The sequence below is a fragment of the Hesperophylax consimilis genome, unplaced genomic scaffold (genome assembly GCF_061612785.1).
Source record: "Hesperophylax consimilis isolate HC1 unplaced genomic scaffold, BYU_Hcon_1.0 scaffold_41, whole genome shotgun sequence".
In the NCBI taxonomy this organism is placed as follows: Eukaryota; Metazoa; Arthropoda; class Insecta; order Trichoptera; family Limnephilidae; genus Hesperophylax; species Hesperophylax consimilis.
In genome coordinates, this window is record NW_028301271.1 from 606,702 (window position 1) to 630,004 (window position 23,303).

The 23,303-nt window shown below is 39.9% G+C and overlaps 1 protein-coding gene across 1 annotated transcript in view; it reads left to right on the forward strand.

The window, feature by feature from the left end:
* The window catches only part of LOC149408932 (uncharacterized), a 138,385-nt gene extending 129,820 nt beyond the window's left edge, over positions 1 to 8,565 (forward strand). The window contains exon 6 of the mRNA XM_089650295.1: positions 5,332 to 8,565. Coding sequence (XP_089506421.1) covers positions 5,332 to 8,565 — 3,234 coding nt within the window. The remainder of the gene's footprint in view (positions 1 to 5,331) is intronic.
* The last annotated feature ends 14,738 nt before the right edge of the window (positions 8,566 to 23,303 follow it).

Here is a 23,303-nt window from a genome sequence, read left to right on the forward strand (position 1 = left end):
ACTGCTTTTATTATTCAGCTCAGTAATAATGTCAAATAAACAATCGCGGGCTTTTTCACTCATTTTATTTTTAAAGAACACTTATTTTAGGCACATATCAGAAAACTTACGTTTTCTCTTCATTTATTTCATTTTTTTTATAGTAAAATGTATAACAAAGTGTTTTAAATTATAATTTTCTTAACTAGGTACGGTTGATATCACAGGGGTGAAATTGAATTCAAGTAATTTAAATAATCCCATGGTGAGAAAGGGAGTGAATTCAATTGCAGTGAATGATGCATTTATTAGAGATTAAAATTAATTAACTTTTTAAAACGCCGTTTAGTGACCACTGAACACAAATCACCTAAAGTACAATTTACATTTTTAAAGTTGGTGGCCCCTTGTTATGTTTTTAATGTTCCCAGTTTAAATTTCAAAAGCGCTTTTTGGCATTATCAATGAATGTAAATAGTTTCAATAAACAATTGATAGGGTACAAACCTGGACAAAGGTAGCATGGTGTGGGACGCGTCTTCCAGGAAACCTCATGCGATACTCCCTTACGGCTGCTCGTGAATTTCCATTGCAAAATCCATAAACAAAAACAATATCTGCTTGCTCGGCAGGTGGATAATTGAGGGGCATATTTCAACAGTAAAAACTTAGATAACAAAACAAAAACAAAACTAGAAACTTGATGACATGCGAACTCCCAAAACAGCACTGACCGTGACCACTGATACGAGACGGGGTGGCGGGAACCACACGGGACTTGAGACAGAATATGTGTGAAAGAGATGACAGTAGCGCGGCGTTGCCAATTATTTTACCCCTATACTGTGGGCAGTAGCGGAGTGTGGAAATTTTATTTATTTTTTGTTTTTAAAAGAAAAAAAATGCTACCGGACAGCAAAGTGTACATAACATTTTTTACTCCAAATGTGCTAAGGAATAGCTGGTTAAAGTTTGTCGGGTTAGGGCCGATACACCCTGTATAAAAAAAAAAAAAAAAAAATAAAATAAAAAATAAAAAAAATAAAAAAAAAACGATAGTTTTATTTTCACTCTACCGGTTTCGGAAGATCCCTTCCTTCGTCAGGAGAATATTTAAAACTAATCTACTACACAAAATATTGATACATAAATACAAAAATGTTAAGTGTTTGAGAGAGATGTCGACAAAGTGGAAGGGGTAATTACGGGAATTCCAGGAAGAACAGAGCGGTTAACTGGAAATATGTCAAGAATAGGACTATAAGACAGATTAATTTGGTTATTTATTATACTGGAGTTATTATTGATGGCTTTTCTGATTTCAAGTGCTTCTAAATTATCTAATTTTTTGCCTTTATTACTACGGTGAAGAATTTTAACCCCTGTATCTTTACTAAAAGTATGATCGGTGGAAATGAGATGATTGGCAAACTCCGAAAAATTATTGTTATTTAAACATCTTAAATGTTCGGTGATTCTAATATTTATATTTCTAGTTGTCTTACCTATGTAGAACGATTGACAATCATTGCAACATAGTTGGTAAATGCCTGAGTGGCTAAATTTGTGATCTTTATCTTTAGTATTTTTAAGTAACTTTCCCAAGTTGTTATTAGTATAGAACGCGGGTTTAATGTGCAACAAACAATAATGTCTAATATAGTGGAGTGGTATAGCAGCACAGTAATTTGTATCATTAGTCACAGTAAATGACGTTTTTCACGGTCCAAATCAGCAATATTATTTATTGGAATTGTCTTGGATGTATCAGATTTCCGCAAAAGAATGCGCCCTCCTCTAGACCAAGCATGTTTATAATTATGGTCTCTAGCAAATTTTTTTGTTTGTGATAGCAAAAATTTTCCTTTCTGAGTTAATTGGTCGGATATATAAATGTGATTGGCGGTTTGCGATAATCCTAGGTCCCTTGTTTTTATTTGGTTTGTCACATTAGTAGTGGATTTCTTGTAAGATTTGAATTTGGATAGGAACTCGTCCCGCGATGTTATGGTATTGAATGTCGCCACGATAGATCTTGAATTTTTGTCGGAGAACTTCGGTCCAATCCTGTTTATTTTTTTTATTACAGAATGCACGTCGCTATTTTCGTAGTTGATGATATTACAGATTTTTTGAGAACTTCTGCATTATTTTCAATGTTTGACTCCGGGACACCTCTTATCTCGATGTTACAGATTTGGCTTAATACTCCAATTTATCAATTTTTTCCTCTTCCTTAGAAATAGTATTGAGTAGTATAATATTATGATTTTTTTGTGCAGTTAATTCATCATTGACTATTTCTTGTGCTTTTTCGATAGTATTTATCCGTTTTTTTAAGTCTTCTTGTTGATCTGTCATAAATTGGATAGTTTTTATTAATTCGATATTTTGTGACATGAGAGCTTCATATTTATTTACATATGAATCAAATTTGTCTTCCACGAATTTCATTATGGTTGATTTGAATTCAGTGAGCTCATTTAAAAATAGTTAAAAATAGTAATAGCGAGGTCAATGGACCATTAGCTCCATCTATATTTGAGGTTGGTAAGCTTTCTGTGGTTGTTTGAATTGCGAGTTCAGGTTTTGGCGCTTGAGAAAACTGTTTTGCTTGTATGGCGACAGATGGCGGTTCTTTTTCGTTGTTCAATGTTATTTCATTATTCATCTGCTTTGATTTGATATTTTTATTATTTTTAATACATTTTTTGCATTTCCACTGCAAATTCCTTGCACTACGGCGCCGCGGCGTGTCGTTTCAGTAATTTCAGCACAGCCAAGGTGGTAGCTTTTTTCACAGACACTACAGCTTATGAAATCCGATGGAGTGTCAATGTCTTTTTCGCAAATAATGCACTTTGTATTCATTAAAATATTGTTTGACACAGTCTTTACGTAAAAAGTGATTTTTAATGGCTAATAATATTTTAAGATAGTAATCGTTAATCACTATAGCGTCACAACCGATAATTTTTTGCAATAGGTAGAGATAACACTTCAGGGCAGTTTGACACTTCGAGGTAGTTTAGAAATGTAGGTAAAAAAGCACTAAAACAAGCCACTTCACGCGATAAAAATTCACTGGTTTAACGCGCGGTCTACAATTTAGAAGAATTGGGCACTTTAAACTCAGTTCACTAATGGTTTTTTTGGTGATTATTAATAAAATTATGTAGACATAAAAATACATCACACTGCATGAATGGGTAGGTATGTTGTTGAATGATGAAAAGTATGATTTTTTTTCACTGTGAATAAAGCTAAATCCCACCAAGTTGTTATGCAATATTTACAGATTGGTATGTTAGCTTTCAATAATTAACATAATTTAATACATTTTATTAATTTTTGTATTTTTAATTAGTTTTTTACTAAAACCCTGACAATAGAGCCATTTAAAAAAAAAAAATTTTAAACGGAAAAAAATAAAACATGTGTGAATCACATATTGTTATCAAAAGGTTAAATGGTTGGAAACACTGTTTCAATATAGTATTATATGCATAAGATGACCGCTGGATGTCACTGAAATCAGTTGATGCCTGCGCGCAACGTTTGGAGGTTAGCTGTCACAGTTTTTACATACGTTTTTGGTTAGCTTGCCGTCAAATAATACGGTTTTGTAGTGTTTTTATGAGTGATTTTTATTAAAATTAATAGTTTGTCTGCGGTTTTCGTATATTTTTAAACGGAGAATGTTGATGAACAGACGGACGAAGAGCTGATTGACGATGGTTTGATGGCATATCTCGACTTGACTGGAATCCACCTTTGACATCCTCTGGTGCGAGTCGTAATACCTTGCGAATATCTATTTCAAATGCACCACCATCCAAAAATCAAAACTACAGTAAACTGTTGCGTTCCTGAACCGCTGAATGTGGTGCATAAAGATATGTACGAAAAGCTGAAGTCTTATAATGCTTTCCAAGAGTTTTCATTATTCTTTGATGAAGTGATTCAGTTTATTCTTGAGAGTATGATCAAATACGCTCGATTTAAAACCAATACCGAATTCCAGTAAGATATATACGAATTGAAGCGTTTTCTTGGTTTCTGTGTTGACCGGCTACAATACATTGCCATCTACCACAGATTATTATTTGTCTGACCCGACCTTGGGTGTAAGCGTCATCAAAAAAGGAACCAACATCCACATTTCGAGCTTATAAAGCGCTAGATACATTTTTGCGATAACAACAATCTAGATATAACCGACAGAATGGCTAAGGTATAGTAGCCATAACATAAACTTTTTATATTTAGTATTCTTCGACTGACGTTCCATCTTTATTTGTAGGTTTGTCCATTTTTTAACATGCTAAAAGTGAAATATCTTCTATTTGGTGTTTTTGCACACAAACTTTTCATTGACGAGCAAATGATGCCATATTTCGATCGACATTATTGCAAGATGTAAATTAAGAATAAGCCAATCAAAGTTGGCTACGAGATTTGGTGTCTTGCTTCCTCCGAAGGCTACCTGTTTCGAAGCAATGCCATATTCCTGAGCATCTGATACATAATTATGACCCCGTATTAGGTCAGAGATTATCCGTCGTACTGTCTATGATTGACCCGCACGCCATGAGTTATTTATGGACAATTTCTTCACATCTCACCATTTGATGTGTATCCTGAACGATAAGAGAATGTGCTAGAAAAATCATAATTTTTATGGACGCTATTTTTAGACTTGGGTTCGAACTTTGGAAACACTTTTATCAGGCTCTATGTGACCGAACGGGCTGAAATTTTGGAATGGTGATGAGAATTGTAATCGAAATCGAATTCAGTCACAAAATCTGTATAAAATTCTAAGAAAAATCATGACTTTTTTGGACGCTAATTTCAGAACTTAATGTAGATTCGCTCTTGGTCGTGTGGGTATTCGTATGATTTGAAATCATCGGATGAACATCCGTTTCGACATATTATTTCATTAGTGAATCTTTAACACGATTCTTGTTACACATTTATTTTGTCGCAACGTGAGTAGCTGACGCAATTTTTTCCTGTCCTTACTACAAAATGCTAAAAATATATTTTATTTTGTTTCAGACTGACGTTTGTTACAGGATTAACAAATACCTAGGTTCCTTTGTAATTAATTGTGTTTGTAAATCAGCTTCGTTGACAATAGTTGGTTAAAAGTGAATTTACTATTATTATAATTAATTCGTGAACTGTGTCAATAATTTTACTTCAATACGTGACGAGTGAACAGTACAGAATAAAACACAGTGACGTGCTATCAAGTGTTGAAGTGCGAAGTGCCGTGAAAACGAATAATAATAATGGATACCGTAACTCAAGTTAATCAGGGTTCTTGGATGAACACTCTGGTAGCCCGGCTTGGTGGCAGCAAGCACCCCGAGGGGGAAGAGGAGCCCGGGGTACTGTGCCCCAAGGACAGGGCTGGCTCCCCGCGCCCCCTGGACAGACTCAGCCCAGCGCACAGCCCCTGCCTGCCGGAGCCCCCGGCGGAGGTGGTACCTGCCCCACTTCGCGGTCACCAACCCGAACAGCCCCGGGAAATTGCGAGTTGTTTTTGACGCCGCCAGCCGCTGCCGGGGAACCTCCTTGAACGACCGGCTGTTAACCGGGCCCGACCTGCTGTCATCCCTGTTGGGCAACCTGTTGAGGTTCCGGGAGGGCAAGATCGCCATAGCCGCCGACATAGAGGAGATGTTCCTCCGCATCAAAATAAAAGCGGAGGACCAAATAGCGCAATACTTCTTATGGCGAGCCGGTCCACTAGAGGCAGCGACCACATACAAGCTGTCCTCAATGATGTTTGGGGCCACTTGCTCTCCCAGCAGCGCGCAATATGTCCGCAACAGGGTGGCCGACCAAGGCGCCGCAGAATTCCCCGCCGCCGCCGCAGCAGTGCGTTCTAAATTCTACATGGACGACTACCTGGACGCCGCCGATTCCGTGAGCGAGGCTGCGGCGCTGGTACAAGGCGTCAGCACCCTCCTATCCCGGGGAGGCTTCCACCTGGCAAGCTGGGCCTCCAACGCACCCGCTGCAATCCAAAGCGTGCCGGCAGAGAAGAGGGCCAAGGCGGCCATAGCCATCAGCAGCGGCGCCTGTGAAACCGAGAAGGTGCTCGGCCTGTCGTGGGATCCCGTCAACGATACATTCATGTATGAGTTCAAGGAGACGGAGAAGGCCGAGCTCATCCGGCACCCAACCAAGAGGCAGCTGCTGAGCACGGTCATGAGGGTGTTTGACCCCGTGGGCTTCGTGGCCTGCCTCACGGTGCGGTCAAAAATTCTCCTGCAGGATGTCTGGAGGTCCAGCGTCGGCTGGGATGAGCGCATCCACGAGGCGCACGCAGCCAGGTGGGCCGAGTGGATCAAAATGCTCCAAGGCCTGAGCATCCGCATACCGCGGCGTTGCCTGCTGAGCAAGGCCCTTTCCTTCGCTCTACACCTCTTCTGCGATGCGTCTGAGGCAGCCTGCTGTACCGTGGCCTATCTAGTGGAGACTACGGGAGAGGGAAGCAGCACCGCCACATTTTTGTCCAGCAAGTGCAAGGTGGCACCGCTGAAACCGCTCTCCATTCCCCGCCTCGAGCTGCAGGCTGCGCTCATGGCTGCCCGCCTGGCTGACACTCTTCGAAGGGAATGCCAGGCTCCTATCACCTCCACCTCATACTGGACTGACTCCACCACGGTGCTGTGTTGGCTCCGTACGGACCCCCGTAGCTACTCAACCTTTGTGGCAAACAGGTTGGGGGAGATTGACGAGCTGTGCGACATCGCCAGCTGGCGCTGGGTCCCGACCAAGCTGAACCCAGCCGACATCGGAACCCGGGACCTGGAGGAACCGGACCTCACCCAGAGTGGAAGGTGGTTCACCGGCCCTTCCTTCCTGACAGCGCCGAGTAACCAATGGCCCCAGGAACGGCGGAGCCAACAGCCGGGTGACGAGATTTTGGAAAGGCGGCCAAATTTTGTGGGCCTTACTCTCGCCGTGGAGGACGGGCTGCCCTCCATCCTGCGGTTCTCGTCCTGGAACCGATTGATCCGGGCCACAGCATGGATGCTGCGGTTCATTCGGCGATGCCGCCAGGGACCCGCTAGGCCAGCCGAGGGCCCCCTAGTCCTGCAGGAGCTCCGGGCCGCAGAATGGCGGTGGATAAGGCACTCCCAGAGAGCAACCTTTGGAGCAGAGCTACGCCAGCTCCACTCGGGGCAGGCCGTGCCCAGCAGCAGTCGCCTCGTCTCCTTCGCACCCCACATCCACAACGGGGTGCTCAGAATGGGCTCGAGAGTCAAGGGAGTGAAGGGAGTACCCGAGTCACCCATAATCCTGGACGGTGGTGACAGCTACACCCGGCTGCTTGTGCAACAATACCACACCCGAGCCGATCATGCGAGTGTGGAGACGACGATGGCCGAACTGCGCACCAGCTTCCACATCTTAAAGCTGCGCTCAGTTCTCCGCCACATAAAACACATGTGCCCCGCTTGTAAAATGCGGCGGGGCAAGCCGTCTCCCCCGATGATGGCACCCCTACCAGCATCCCGGCTTGCACGGCATGTGCGGCCCTTCACCAACTGTGGGCTGGACTACTTTGGGCCCCTGGAGGTAACCATCGGGCGCCGGAAGGAAAAGCGATACGTCGCCCTCTTCACGTGCCTATCGACGAGGGCGGTGCATCTAGAGTTGGCCACCACACTAAGTGCCGACTCTGCCATAATGGCAATTCAAAGAATGTCGGCAAGGCGAGGCCAGCCGGCGACCCTGATGTCCGACAACGGAACCAACTTCCACGGCGCAGACAAGGAACTGAGGGACGCCGTGGAAGACATCTGTCGGGACCCAAGGGTCCAAAACTATGCGACCACCCAAGGGATGGAGTGGAGCTTCATCCCGCCCCGCAGTCCCCACATGGGGGGAGCTTGGGAGCGGCTCGTACGCTCTGTTAAGCGGGCGCTCTCAGCTACGCTCAAGGCGAGAGCGCCAAGAGAGGAGACCCTCCTAACGGCGCTGGCTGAAGCGGAGTACACCGTAAACTCCCGACCGCTCACCCACCTATCGGTCGACCCCAGAGACGAGGAACCGCTGACGCCCAATCACTTCCTCATGGGCTCAACGGGGAGGCGGCCCCACCTGGCCATGTACGGGGCGGCCGAGGAAGAGGTCTGCCTCAGGAAGCAGTGGAGGATCGGCCAACAGCTCACGGACATGTTTTGGAGGCGTTGGGTCCGCGAGTATCTGCCTACTCTCGCCGCCAGGAAGCAGTGGCAGCAGCCAGTGCAGCCCCTACAAAAGGACGACCTGGTGCTGATTGCGGACCCGGCGCTGCCCCGCAACAGCTGGCCACGGGGACGGATCCTCGAGGCCACTCCAGCCCCGGACGGACAGGTCAGGACCGTGAAGGTCAAAACCAGCACGGGGACCTATGTCAGACCGGCAGTTAAGATCGCGGTCCTCCTGCCGGCCTGTGATCCCGCCTCCAAGGGCACATACAAAGGACCTGTCCAGACGCCGCCCCGACGAACTCGCCACCTCAGGGGGACTGGACGCCGGGGACCACGCCGCACCAAGTCGCAGCACGCCTCCCGCTAAAATGGGTGTAGCCGAGCTCCACGGGGGGAGTGTGACGGACGTACTGCTCCGGGCTCGGCCGCGGTCACTCACGATTAGGATAATAAGATAAATATAGAATTGTGGAATAAAATTAAATGAATCCTAACTGTCCTAAAGAAATTGTATAAAATGTATGTAATAATGTAAAGATGTAAATGTATGAAACAATGTAAAATGAAAATGTTATCAATAAATGAAACGTCGGAGCTTGGATAGAGGTATACGGGCAGAGAAGTATTGTTAGAGCTGGTACAATCATGAGATCATTTAATTCGGGCACGATTATTAGAGTCGTGCTTATACGAGAGGGAACGTTCGGCCCCGGCCCGAAGCAAGGGGCCGTGCGCCGTCGTGGCGTGCGAGGTGCTTCGCCGTCAGAACGTTCCCCAAGCGCGATTCTGAAGATCGTGTCTGAACAAAGAGAGGCCGTGGTCGCGTTCGACCACGAGCCCAAAATTACCGGCCGAGAGGCGGTAGCCAACCCGGCGGCGGGCCGCGGGCGCGCCACAAACACGGGCTTCGATTCCAGGAATCAAAGAGAAAGCGGGCCCGTGTGAGCGTCGCTCGTCCGGCGAAGGCCGCCGGGGTCCTATAAAACGGGCAACAGTCCCTAGAAAAGTTAGAGAAAAACATTCTGCTTCTGCCTTCGGTAGCGATAACATCTCCTGTCCTATGTACAGTTTATTATCGTTCACGATTGCCAAAACAGCGTTTGTCTACTTCCAGCTAGTCTGTTGTCGTAAATACTCAGTGCTCAGTGTGTGTCTCTGTGTCTGTGGTGAAATTTTAAGATTTTAAGCGTCCTCAGCGCTTCACGGCGGCCCTCTAGGGTCCCGTAAGTTTTTCGTTTTATTATCCGCTCAGTGATTCATTCATTTATTCAATTCGTTTGTTACAGAGTTTTTCGCCAGTTCTTAGATAAAATCCTGCTTTCTATTTTAAAGTACAGCATTTGCAAATATTTGTTTGTTTGTGGTGAAGTTTCAAGTTTTTTACGTGCATTAAGTGCTTCCGTCGGCCCTCTTAGGTCCCGTAAGTCTTTTCATTTTTATATACGCTCAGCGATTCCTTCATTTATTTAATTCGTATGTTACAGAGTTCTTTTTTTTCGCCCGTTTTTAGATAAAATCCTGCTTTTATTTTAAAGTACAACATTTGCAAATATTTTTACGGCCAATTGCCGCGTTTTTTCCAGTGACTCATTCCGAATAATTCATAATCAACTAGCAACAACCGTTAACTTACCCAATTCTTAGAATCCGCTTGCCCGGTAACTAAACTCATTAAAAAACAATTAGCCGCGCACCGAACCGCTTTCATTTCCCAGAATTTTTACATTAAATATCAATTAGCCTTCAGCACCACTTAGTAACCAAGCGCATACAAAGTAAATACTTTTTCGTTCAATTAAAATCAAATAAATCAAACAAACCCAATTATGTCTTCCCACCAAGGTCCCTTCGAGACCGACGTCAAGTCCTTTTTGGCAAACCGCCTGGGGCGTGATCTTTCTTCGGAGGAGAAAGATCACCTCACCAGCATTGTGTTAAAAAATTATCTAGAGGAGGCCGTTGAAGCCTCTCCCAGACAGCTAACCCCATCTCAACCGAGTTGTTCTCGTGGTTGGGAACACCACAATCTTGTTGAGATGGAGGACTGCGCTTCATCGTCAGATGAATCAGCCTTCGAACTCGTAACCAGGCGAAAAAGATCGCACACCAACTCAAGCGGGTCACTGACTCCTGTCAATTCCCCTCGCTCATCCCCACTCCCTAAGAAAAAAACTGACTTTCAGTCGCCTAGAGCCGAAGCGGCTATTAATAACATTAAAAATAAATTTGAAGTTTTAAGATCGCCGTCCCCGACCCCTACGTCAGCTACCCAACAAGCAGGGACTTCTGATTTAGAGTCAGCGCCACGTAAATTCGCGCGTATTCCCCCGATTGTGTTACACAAAAAAAGTGAAACAACATCCCTTCTTCGCTCACTTGAAGATAAAGGGATAGATTTCTCGGCGAAGAATATGGGGACTGGTCTCCATATCTTGACGAAATCGCCGCGTGACCATCACGCCGTCACGAGAAATCTATTAGCTAGGAACATTGAATTCCACACTTTTAGACTCCCCGAAGAAAAGCCGCTGAGGGTCGTCCTCAGAGGCATCCCGGAGGACATTTCCTCCGAGGAGATCAAGGAGGAACTCTCAAGAAAATATCCTATTATTGCCGTCCATAGGATGAAGGACGGGCGCACAAAAAAACCCATCCCACTTGTACTTGTCACGCTTACTAAGAACGAAGCGGGCAAAGACATTTTTAATAATTTAACGGCCCTATTCAGGTTAAGAATTCAGGTTGAGTCCCTTCGCAACAAGGGAAGGATAGGGCAGTGTTACCGCTGCCAGGCTCACGGCCATTCGGCTACTTGCTGCCATGGCAGTGAAAGATGCGTTAAATGTGGAGAACCTCACAGGTCCTCAGACTGTAAGAAGCCGAGGGATACCCCGGCTAAATGTGCCCTGTGCGACGGAGCGCATACGGCAAATTACGGTGGGTGCCCCGCCAGGCCCCAAAGAAACCATAATTTCAATAGAAATAAAAATAATAATTATAATCGTAACTACAATATAAATAAATCAAATAATAACCGCCAAGAGAGACAGGGCCATCAAAGTCAGCCGCAAAAGCGGAATCCGATTAATCAAACTCAGATAAATCCAACTCAAACTCCCATTGTTCCCGCAGCCTCGCTAGCTGCTTTCCCTCCCCTACCTCCCTCTCACCGCAGGTGGCCCGAGCCACACTATTACAATCCCCGAAATTCCCAGAGGGAACAAAGGGCGCCCATCACACAGGGCAGCAGCCAACAACACAGGTTAGAGCGCCAGCCCGATCCTAAACCAACTCCCCAAGACCCCTCTCCCGACTCTCCTCCACGACTCCTGGACCCCGTACATGTCCAGGCACTTATCGAACAAGCCACGGCGCTTCAGTTTACTATACAACATGCCACCAAAGAGCTGGCAAAAATTCAAGCCCTGATAAGAAATCACAATGTCTAGACAAAATGTTAATTTAATCAACCTACAGACGGCCTTTTGGAACGCCAATGGCTCAATCCTAGCTCACAAGGAGGAAATAATTGAATTCCTTCACGATTATAGTATTGAAGTATTCCTCATAAACGAGACCTGGCTCAAGCCTTCCAGGACATTCAGAATACCTAATTACATAACTTACCGTGACGACAGATTAGCCAACAGAGGAGGCGGAACCGCCATCTTGGTTAAAAATAATATTGACCACCGTCTAGCACATTCATTCTCTAGTAGTAACATTGAATCCACCTCGGTAATAATCAATACCTCTTCAGGACCACTTAAATTTATTTCTGTCTACTCACCCCCTACCCGTAAATTAATTCCAGCAGAATTAGACAATCTCTTGTCTGAAAATGTCCCCACTATAATAGCTGGGGACATGAACGCAAAGCACGGATCGTGGCACAGCCTAAAAAATAACACCAAAGGTAACGTACTCGCAAATTACGCGAGTACCCATCCTATCGTAGTCGATGCTCCAGATAGACCAACGATTCATCACCATAACAGTAATCCGGACGTGATTGACATCGTCATTCTTAAAAATACCAGCCATCTGCACTCCCTCCGAGTACTTAACGAACTTTCATCTGACCACGATCCAGTTCTCCTCTCTCTAACAGGAGGCTCTAACCCTCTGGTCCCCGTTAATCCTCTACCAACTAAAATTAAATGGAATAAACTTAACGAACTAATGAATAAAAACATAACAATTCCCACATCAATTCCCGACGAAGCCACTCTTAACGCTGCTACCTCCGCCTTAATTAAAACATTAAAATCGTGCATCAACGAGGCGTCCGTTGAGATTCCTACCGACACCACACGACATGGAATACCCGAAGAGATCAAAGATCTTATTAGGGAAAAAAATCTTGTTAGGAAAGAGTGGCAGAGATCTTGCAATCCAATAGTAAAGCATCATTTTAATAGACTTAACAGAGAAGTACGTGAGGCCCTCAGCAAATTCCGCAACGAGCGATGGCACGACTTCATTTCAACTCTCGAAGACGATAGAGCAGCGTACTGGAAGCTCTCTAAAGCACTCAGACGCCCAAAAACTAAAATCTCTCCGATTAAAGGCCCCAACGGATTAGTATACTCCGCTGCAGACAAGGCTGAAGCCTTCGCAGATAGCCTTCAAAGTCAATTCTCTCCCAACACGGACTACGACGACCCAGCCTTCGTAGCAAAGGTGGATTCAAAAGTAGAATCAATCTTAAGTCTAGATCCTGAAGACCCTCCAATCAGGTTCACAACTCCTAAGGAAATAAATAACATAATTAAAAAATTAAAAAAAAAAAAAGCAGCCGGTCCTGACGGCATCTCAAATAAAATCTTAAAATATCTGCCAAAGAAAGGCATCTGCGCTATTACAGCCATCTGCAACGCGTCGCTGAGACTACGTTGCTTTCCAAAGGATTTTAAAGAAGCTGACGTAATTTTAATTCCCAAACCAGGCAAGGACCCACTATTAACGGAGAATCATCGGCCTATTAGCCTCCTTCCTTGCCTAGGTAAAATCCTGGAAAAAGTTATACTATCAAGATTAAACTCATTCACTCAGGACAGTAAATTCTTGCCAGACTTCCAACATGGTTTCAGAGCAGGTCATTCCACCTCTCACCAACTCCTGCGTGTTGTGGAACACATCACGGAGGGATTTAATACTAGGAAAAAAACAGTAATCCTCTCACTCGACGTAAGTAAAGCCTTCGATAAAGTCTGGCACAACGGCCTTTTATATAAAATGAACGCTCTCGGGTATCCTTTGAGACTTACGCAATTGATAGCTAGCTACCTGAGAGATAGATGCTTTAAAGTCAAGTCAGAAAACGTCTTCTCCACAACCCGCCCCTTATCAGCTGGGGTCCCTCAAGGCAGTCAACTCTCTCCATCCTTGTATAACATCTACTCTAGTGACATTCCTAAACCCATTGACCATAACATTCAAATCACTCAATTTGCGGATGACACTAACATCATGTCTAGTTCAACAGTCGAGAGCATCGCCACAAAGCGTGTTCAGAGACAGGCCACTCTAACTGAAGAGTGGTGCAAAAAGTGGAGAATTTCAATAAACCCTACTAAAAGCGCCGCGACCGTTTTCTCAAAGAGACGGCCAAAACGGCCCCCATTCATTAAACTGTTTGGGGAAAATGTTCCATGGGAAAAGTCAATTAAATACCTAGGTGTAACGCTTGACTCCAAGCTCACCTGGAAGAAACATATAACTAGTAAAATAACAGCAGCAAATAAATGTCTAGCATCACTTTATCCAATGATGGGAAAGAAAAGTCGTTTATCAACGGATAATAAATTACTTCTTTATAAAACAACAATAAGACCAGGTTTCACTTACGGATGCCCCATTTGGGGGCACGCCGCTCCAAGTCTAATACAAAAGATTCAACTATTTCAAAATAAAGCCATTAAACTTGCTTTAAATGCACCCAAATGGATTAGAATTTCTTCTATCCATAAAGACACCAACATTCCGTTGATAAAAGACTTAATTGTTTCCCAAGCAACCAAATTTTATGCCGGCCTTTCCAGCCACACAAATCCAACAATAAATTCACTTTCGAAATATAGCGAAAACGATAAATTTAAATTTAAAAAACCCAAGATAGTCCTCCGGAAGGAATAATAACCTGCCTACAGCCGCAGTATAGTTTTTAAGCTCTTTTCAACACCACTATAATAATAAAAATAACAGTAAAGTATCTAAAGATAATCAATTTATAATTATGTTAGAGTCAGTAAACTCATGTTTAGGAACTCTGTAAAATAAAGTAAATCAAAAGTCAAAAGTCAAAGAAAAGTTAGATATCCAGCAACCACCACCAGCTCTACACTTCTCTCTGCTCAGCCTTCTACCTCGCTCCGACTTCTGACTCTACTCGCCTTCTCTTCTTCTTCTGACCCTCGCCTCACCCCGGACCTCTCTGCCTCTACAACAAGACCCGGATCTACGACAAGGACCAGAATCAGCATCGGACCAGCTACAACGGCTTCAGAGACGGCCCGTTCTACCCCTCCACGCCACTGAAGGAAGACAACTCACGCCTCCACGGATTGGGATCACCGCCCTGCTTACAGTCTTGTGTGTCACACATTACGTCTGGCACAACACCTATACAACAATTTATTAATTTCCATTCCTGAAGCTGAAGGCTTTCACATGTTTACTGACAGGCTATATACAAGCCCGCAATTAGGAGAGGAATTGATGAAGTTAAAAACTCATCTAACTGGTACAATAATGACGACTAGAAAGCATATTCCATTACCAATAAAAAATGCTAAATTGAAGTCAGGTGAAACGATAACATGTGTCAAAAACAATGAATTGCTTCTTGCTTGGAAGGACAAGAGAATAGTTACAGTATATACCAATCATTATTCAAACGATTTTAAAATTGTAAGAAGAATAATGAGAGGTGGCGAAGAAGAAACCATAATGAAACCAAATATGATTATAAATTATACAAAATATATGGGAGGCGTGGATACTGCAGACCAGTATACTGCAGCCTACCCATTTTTGAGGAAAACATTAAAATGGTGGCGAAAATTGTTTTTTTGGGGTCTTGAAGTTTCTGTTGTTAACTCATATATTTTATATAAGGAAAAACAAAATGAAATGAAACTTAAGGCTATGACACATCTTGAATTTGTTGACAAACTTATCATTCAATTAGTCGGAAATCACAGGAGGATTAAATAGTACTAAAGGCAGACACTGTCTCGATCCAGAACAAAGGTTGGATGGAAAATTACACATACTTATGCCTCAAAATGAAAAAAAATGTCGTGAGTGTATAGTGTGTTCGGATAAAAAACAACGAGAAAGGACCATATATTTTTGTTAAACTTGTGACAATAAACCTGCTATGTGCGTTGGAGTGTGCTATGAAAAATATCATACCTTAAAAATTTATAAGTGATTAATTTTAATATGACAATAGACATTTATAGTGTTAAGTTATATATATATATATATATTATTTTTTTCAAATGTGTGTAAAACTGTTTATACTTGTCTCTTCAAAAACACCGTGTATCTGTTGAGATTCTTCTACCTACTGGTCCGCCTTCTTATTTTACCTGCTCCGCCTCCTGGGACGATCTATCTTTTGTTTTCGGTGCCATTTTCAAGTAAGTAACATGTAATAATCCAAAACTAGAACCAATGAATTCTTTAGGAGGGTAGGTATTCCCGGAATACAAAGACCTAGTAAACCATTGATTTACAACGTTAGCCGGACAAGCAATAGGGTGCTCACGAAAACATCCTTACAAATATATTTTAAATATTTCGAACAAAAAAGACACCTCTTTTACGAAATAAGTACCTTCAATTTTGTAAGAAATATATTACTCATAATTTAAATGATTTACTAATTATCTTGACTTTAAATAATTGTGTTTTGTGACTTTTTCGAATAATGTCGTTCTAATATATTATCCCGCTGCAATGGTCATCATATAGGAGTAACAGGTTGTCCAAAAAGAATGAGTAAAATAATGTATTTTTTTAATCTTCTAAGGAAAGTATGTTTATTTTTTTCAACCCCAGAGTAGACTACTGGTCAATAGTGAATCCAATAGGAGTGCAAAGTGATATTGATATTTAATGGGATTTTTGATTCGGGTAAAAGTTATTGATTGACATTTTTCAATGTTGAGAAACAGTTCATTAAGGGTGCACCACTCTTGTAGCCTCACAAGATTTGATTGCAATACGCTACAGTCATTAAGATTAGTTATTGTTTTGTAAATTTTTAAATCGTCCGCAAATAAAAGTATCATAACTCCATCAAAGATGGTAGTTATGTCGTTGATAAACAAGGAAAAAAACACTGGGCCCAGATGTGACCCCTGTGGGACTACGGTGAAGATTTCAAAGTGATGTGAAAAATGTGAATTGATTTTTACTGATATTTTTTTTTGTGAAGGTAGTTTCGAACCATCTTAAAATATGCCCAGTCATACCTAGGGATCTTAGTTTGCTTAAAATAATTTTATGTGAGACTTTGTCGAAAGCCTTACTTAAGTCTGTGTACACTACATCTGTTTGAAGACGATTGTTCATGGAATTAGTTATATATTCCTGATATATCATTAAGTTTGTTAGAGTAGATCTTTTTGCTATGAAACCGTGTTGTCGATATGAAATTACTCTATTGATTTCAGGCGAGAGTTTAGAGAGCAGGACAGATTCAAGTATTTTCGGGATTGAAGACTGGATACAGATAGGTCTATAGTTGGATATATCAGATTTATCACCTTTCTTGAATATTGGAGACAGAAAGCTTGATTTCCATTTTATCGGAAAAATGCCAGTTTTTATGAACACATTAAAAAGTTTAGTTAGAGGATAAGTCAATACTGATGAGCATTTCGATAAGAAGATTGGTGGAATGTTATCAGGACCAGCCGATTTGTTAAGGACAAGGGATTTTAATTTGGTTCTTATATCACGTTCTTCAAATATGCATTGATTGAAATCGATGTTATTATTATTAGGTGTTGTGGCGTCGAGCATTGGTGAGTTGTTTGTAGAAGCATAGATTTTACTGAAGAATTCAGCAAACAGATCAACAACTTCTTAGGAATTATCTGCCGTTTTATTTATTGTTTTTGTGTTTAATTCGTAGAACTCCATTTAATTTTTTTATAAATTTAATTTAGATTAAATTTGATAATATTATTATTAAGTTCTGCAAGTGTTTTAGTTTTTTATTATTGTGACAGCTGTTTCGGCTTACAAGGCCATTTTCAAACTGTGGTTAGTCCACATTGAGACGACGTTTTTATACTATTTCAAATGTAAATTTTGAAGGTGCATACATTGATTTATTACTGGTTACACCGATGACATGATCTATTGTTGGTTAAACCAATCTATGTTTTCCCCTCAGTAAATGGTAATGGGTTCTTAATTATTTACTAATGACTTTATTGCTATGAATTATTTGGGTGCATTATACTGCTTGGGTTTTGTGAAAATACTAAGAAGTGGTGAGTAAATTATTTTCCGTACTTTATTAATTAGTGTTAAATTTGGGTCATTCGTTCGTTTATTGATTTCTAATTGTTCAAGTAAATTTAATCTAATGCCCTTTTTTTCTATATGCAATGGTTTAGGACCCTTGTTGTTAAGTGGGTTATTTATGATTATTCACCAAGAGATGTTCTGCGAATTTCGAGGATGTGTTTTTATTATTATAACATCGTATATGTTCTTGGAATCTAGTTGAGAATGCCCTCCCCGTTTGTCCGATGTAAGTGGCGTTACAATCGGCGTGGTCACATTTTAATTCATATATGCCACTGTTGTTGAGTATAGGGATTTTACTTTTAGAGTTTTTAAGGCTTGTTCCTAAATTATTGTTTGTTCGAAAAGCTATATTTAAACCACATTTTTTAATTTCTTTCGCAATTTTTTCAGATATTGGGCCGAGGAATTCGAGACATGCAAATTTTTCTATATTTTTGTTATTTACCGGATATATTAAATTGATTTTATTTTTATATTTCTTATTTTTTATTATTTTTTCAATGTTATTTGCCTCATAGCCGTTATTAATCGCGATCGTTTTTATCGTTTCCTTTTCTTTTACATAAGCTTTATTGTCTAAGGGAATGTTAATGAGTCTATGTACCATTGAATGGTACGCTGATAATTTATGAGACCAAGGATGATTTGAATTTGAATTTATTGTTGTATCTGTAAAAGTTGGTTTTCTAAATATTTGAAAGGTATGTTTATTATTACTTTTACCAATTGTCAGATCTAAAAAGTTTATTTTACCTTCAATCTCATGTTCAACTGTGAAGCAGATTTTATTATTAACGGTGTTGGCCCAATTAGTAAAGATATCTAACTGTCGGTTGGTACCATTCCAACATATAAGGATGTCGTCTACGTATCGTCTACGTAAATGTGACCACGCCGATTGTAACGCCACTTACATCGGACAAACGGGGAGGGCATTCTCAACTAGATTCCAAGAACATATACGATGTTATAATAATAAAAACACATCCTCAAAATTCGCAGAACATCTCTTGGTGAATAATCATACCCCACTTAACAACAAGGGTCCTAAACCATTGCATATAGAAAAAAAGGGCATTAGATTAAATTTACTTGAACAATTAGAAATCAATAAACGAACGAATGACCCAAATTTAACACTAATTAATAAAGTACGGAAAATAATTTACTCACCACTTCTTAGTATTTTCACAAAACCCAAGCAGTATAATGCACCCAAATAATTCATAGCAATAAAGTCATTAGTAAATAATTAAGAACCCATTACCATTTACTGAGGGGAAAACATAGATTGGTTTAACCAACAATAGATCATGTCATCGGTGTAACCAGTAATAAATCAATGTATGCACCTTCAAAATTTACATTTGAAATAGTATAAAAACGTCGTCTCAATGTGGACTAACCACAGTTTGAAAATGGCCTTGTAAGCCGAAACAGCTGTCACAATAATAAAAAACTAAAACACTTGCAGAACTTAATAATAATATTATCAAATTTAATCTAAATTAAATTTATAAAAAAAAAAAAAAAAAAAAAAAAAAAAATCTGCCGTTTTGTTATCTAAATACATGTTAGAGGGAATACCGGAGTCATTGTTGTAAAGTAATTTTGAAAATTTAAAGATGTTATGGGGGTTGGCAAGAGCCAATTCTTCACATTTGTCGATGCACTTTTTATAACATTGCTTGGAAATTTTTTTGGTTGACTTTCTGAGTTCGTTAAATTTAGCGTCATCAATAGGATTGCGTGTTGATTTGTAGATTTTATGAGCTATTTTTTTGTCTCTAATTATTTTAATGAGATCGTTACTGAACCACTTTGGATAGTTATGTACATACATTTTTGAGACAGGTACAAGTGAATCAATAGATTTATTTAAAATTGAGTAAAATTTATCTACCATTCTATTTATGTTTTCTTCAGAGTCCAAGAAGTTCCAGTCAGTTGAAGATAAAAAAAGATTGGTGATTTGATTAAAATCGGCTTTGAAGAAGTTCAATTTTGTTGATGCCGATGGATTTATTTTTTTAATTGAACAGTTGCATTCGATCAGTAGAGGGGGGTGATATTTGTCTATTGGGAGTATAGATTCAATAGATGCGGATACTTTAACAAATAAAGAATTTGGAAAAACTAGGTCGAGAAGACGAGAATTAATATTGAGTACATAGTTTAACTGTCGTAGATTTAGAAAATTTGACATCTCGATTATCTCATGAGAACCATGGTTGATATTGTCCGTGGTAGAAGTTTTATTGTTATCTATGTCCCACATGACATTTGGCAGATTGTAGTCTCCTGTCATAATCGTGGTGGCGCCAGGAAATTTCCTTCTGATTGTTTCGATTTCGAAGTAGTGGTCCTTGTATAATTGGGCGTCGGAAGATGGGGGAATGTAAATACAGCCAATGATGATTTTTTCACTTTTGGTGGACACCATGATGAATAATTGTTCAAGATGTGTATGTATGCACTTGAGTTTTCTTGATTTGAGTCTATTGTTTATGGATAACAATACACCTCCTCCTCTGGTTTTAATGCTTTCGCTTCTGTCTTTTCTATATACTGTGTGATTAAAGAAGCCCAATTCGGAAGTTTCAATGTTTTTATTTAGCCAAGTCTCAGTGAAAGGGTAGGAGTTGTAGTTTAAGGTTGGTATGTTTGTTTTCAGGTCCTGTAATTTTGTCCGAATTCCACGTACGTTTTGATAGTATAATGAAATTTTAGTGTTTAGTTTTTTGGGATCGTTTTAACGATTGTAAGATTGTTATTAATATATTTTATTGTGATATCCGTTTCACCTGAAGACTTCCTTTTTTCCAGTTCTTCTCTTTAATCTATTAAATATTTACGTTGTAGAAAAGACTGGTCTTGATAAATTCGGATATGATTCTTTAGAGTGTCTTTCTTTTTTAGTAGAATTTTCGGCCATTTAGCTTCCGGAAATTCAACTTTTATACTTCTCGGTTTGTCAGTTTTCCGAATACCCAATCTGTAGATTTTTATGTCAAGGTTTGTTGTCGAGTTTTATTAAATATGTCTTTTTGTAAAATTGAAATGAATGCTTTGAAAAGAAGCGATTTAGAACGTGAGAATTTTTTGTTTGTTTGTGGTAAATGATTTTGTCTATGGTATCAGATTTTGACAGAACTAGAAAAACTGCTTCCAAAGATCGAACAAAAGTCTGAAATTAGCGTCCAAAAGAGTCATGATTTTTCTAAAAATACAATTTTATAGAGATTTTGTGACATTCGGTCTCATAGAGACTGATAAAAGTGTTTCCAAAGTTCGAACCATTGCGTCCATAAAACTCGTGATTTTTCTAAAAATACAACTTTATGTAGATTTTGTGACTGAATTCGTTTGGATAACGATTCTTATCACTATTTCAAAATTTCAGCCCGTTTGGTACCATAGAGCCTGAAAAAACTGTTTCCATAGATCGAACCCAAGTCTGAAATTAGCGTCCATAAAAATCGTGATTTTTAAAAAAATCCAACTTTATTGAAATTTTGTGACTGAAATCGTTTTGGATCGAAAAAACTTCTTCCAAAGTTCGAGCCCAAGTCTGAAATAAGCGTCCAAAAAGTCATTTTTCAAAAAATACAACTTTATGCAGATTATGTTACTGAAATCGTTTTGGATCATGATTCTTATCACTAATCCAAAATTTCAGCCCGTTTGGTACCATAGAGCTTGAATTTCTGCTGCTAAATTTCGAACCCAAGTCTGAAATTATCGTCCATAAAACTCATGATTTTTCTAAAAATACAACTTAATGTAGATTTTATGACTGAAATCGTTTTGGATCATGATTCCTATCACAATTCCAAAATTTCAGCCCGTTTGTTACCATAGAGATTGAAAAAACTGCTTCCAATTTTCGAACCCAAGTCTGAAATTATCGTCCATAAAACTCATGATTTTTCTAAAAATACAAATTTTTTTAAATGTTGTGACTGAATTCGTTTTGGCTAACGATTCTTATCTTTATTTCAAAACTTCAGCCCGTTTGGTAACATAGAGCCTGAAAAAACTGTATCCATAGTTCGAACCAATTTCTTAAATTATCAATTATTATTTTTCGGAATAACTTATTGAGTAAAACCTCAAATTATAATATTTAAATATTGAAGACAATATTAGTGATTTTTAAACGCAAATCTGAAACAGAAAAATCAGAAAAGGAAACGGTCACATCTGGGACACGAACCCAGGACCCTTGTCTTTCCGGGACAATGCTCTACCAACTGCGCTAATGGGACCCTATCCTCATCGGTCACTTTTAACTGTATCATACTTCGAATAAGAACTACCAACGTTGTCTTCATTTTTTCACCGCACATTTTTATTGGCAACTATCTTTATGTATGATCGCAAGATTAAACCCGAACTAAATGCAATCCTAGACAACGTCTTATAGATAAACCTATCTTATTGTTTTTATTTTTAATGTGCGACATCTATTGACTTTTTCTGCAAGTCAGGAAAATGAATTATTATTTTTCGGAATAACTTATTGAGTAAAACCTCAAATTATAATATTTAAATATTGAAGACAATATAAGTGATTTTTAAACGCAAATCTGAAACAAAAAAATCAGAAAAGGAAACGGTCAAATCTGGGACCCGAACCCAGGACCCTTGTCTTTCCGGGACAATGCTCTAACAACTGTTTCAGATGTGACCGTTTCCTTTTCTGATTTTTCTGTTTCAGATTTGCGATTAAAAATCACTAATATTGTCTTCAATATTTAAATCTTAAATTATCGTCCATAAAAGTCGTGATTTTTCTAAAAATACAACTTAGTGTAGATTTTATGACTGAAATCGTTTTGGATCATGATTCCTATCACAATTCCAAAATTTCAGCCCGTTTGTTACCATAGAGATTGAAAAAACTGCTTCCAATTTTCGAACCCAAGTCTGAAATTATCGTCCATAAAACTCATGATTTTTCTAAAAATACAATTTTTTTTAAATGTTGTGACTGAATTCGTTTTGGCTAACGATTCTTATCTTTATTTCAAAACTTCAGCCCGTTTGGTAACATAGAGCCTGAAAAAACTGTATCCATAGTTCGAACCAATTTCTTAAATTATCAATTATTATTTTTCGGAATAACTTATTGAGTAAAACCTCAAATTATAATATTTAAATATTGAAGACAATATTAGTGATTTTTAAACGCAAATCTGAAACAGAAAAATCAGAAAAGGAAACGGTCACATCTGGGACACGAACCCAGGACCCTTGTCTTTCCGGGACAATGCTCTACCAACTGCGCTAATGGGACCCTATCCTCATCGGTCACTTTTAACTGTATCATACTTCGAATAAGAACTACCAACGTTGTCTTCATTTTTTCACCGCACATTTTTATTGGCAACTATCTTTATGTATGATCGCAAGATTAAACCCGAACTAAATGCAATCCTAGACAACGTCTTATAGATAAACCTATCTTATTGTTTTTATTTTTAATGTGCGACATCTATTGACTTTTTCTGCAAGTCAGGAAAATGAATTATTATTTTTCGGAATAAC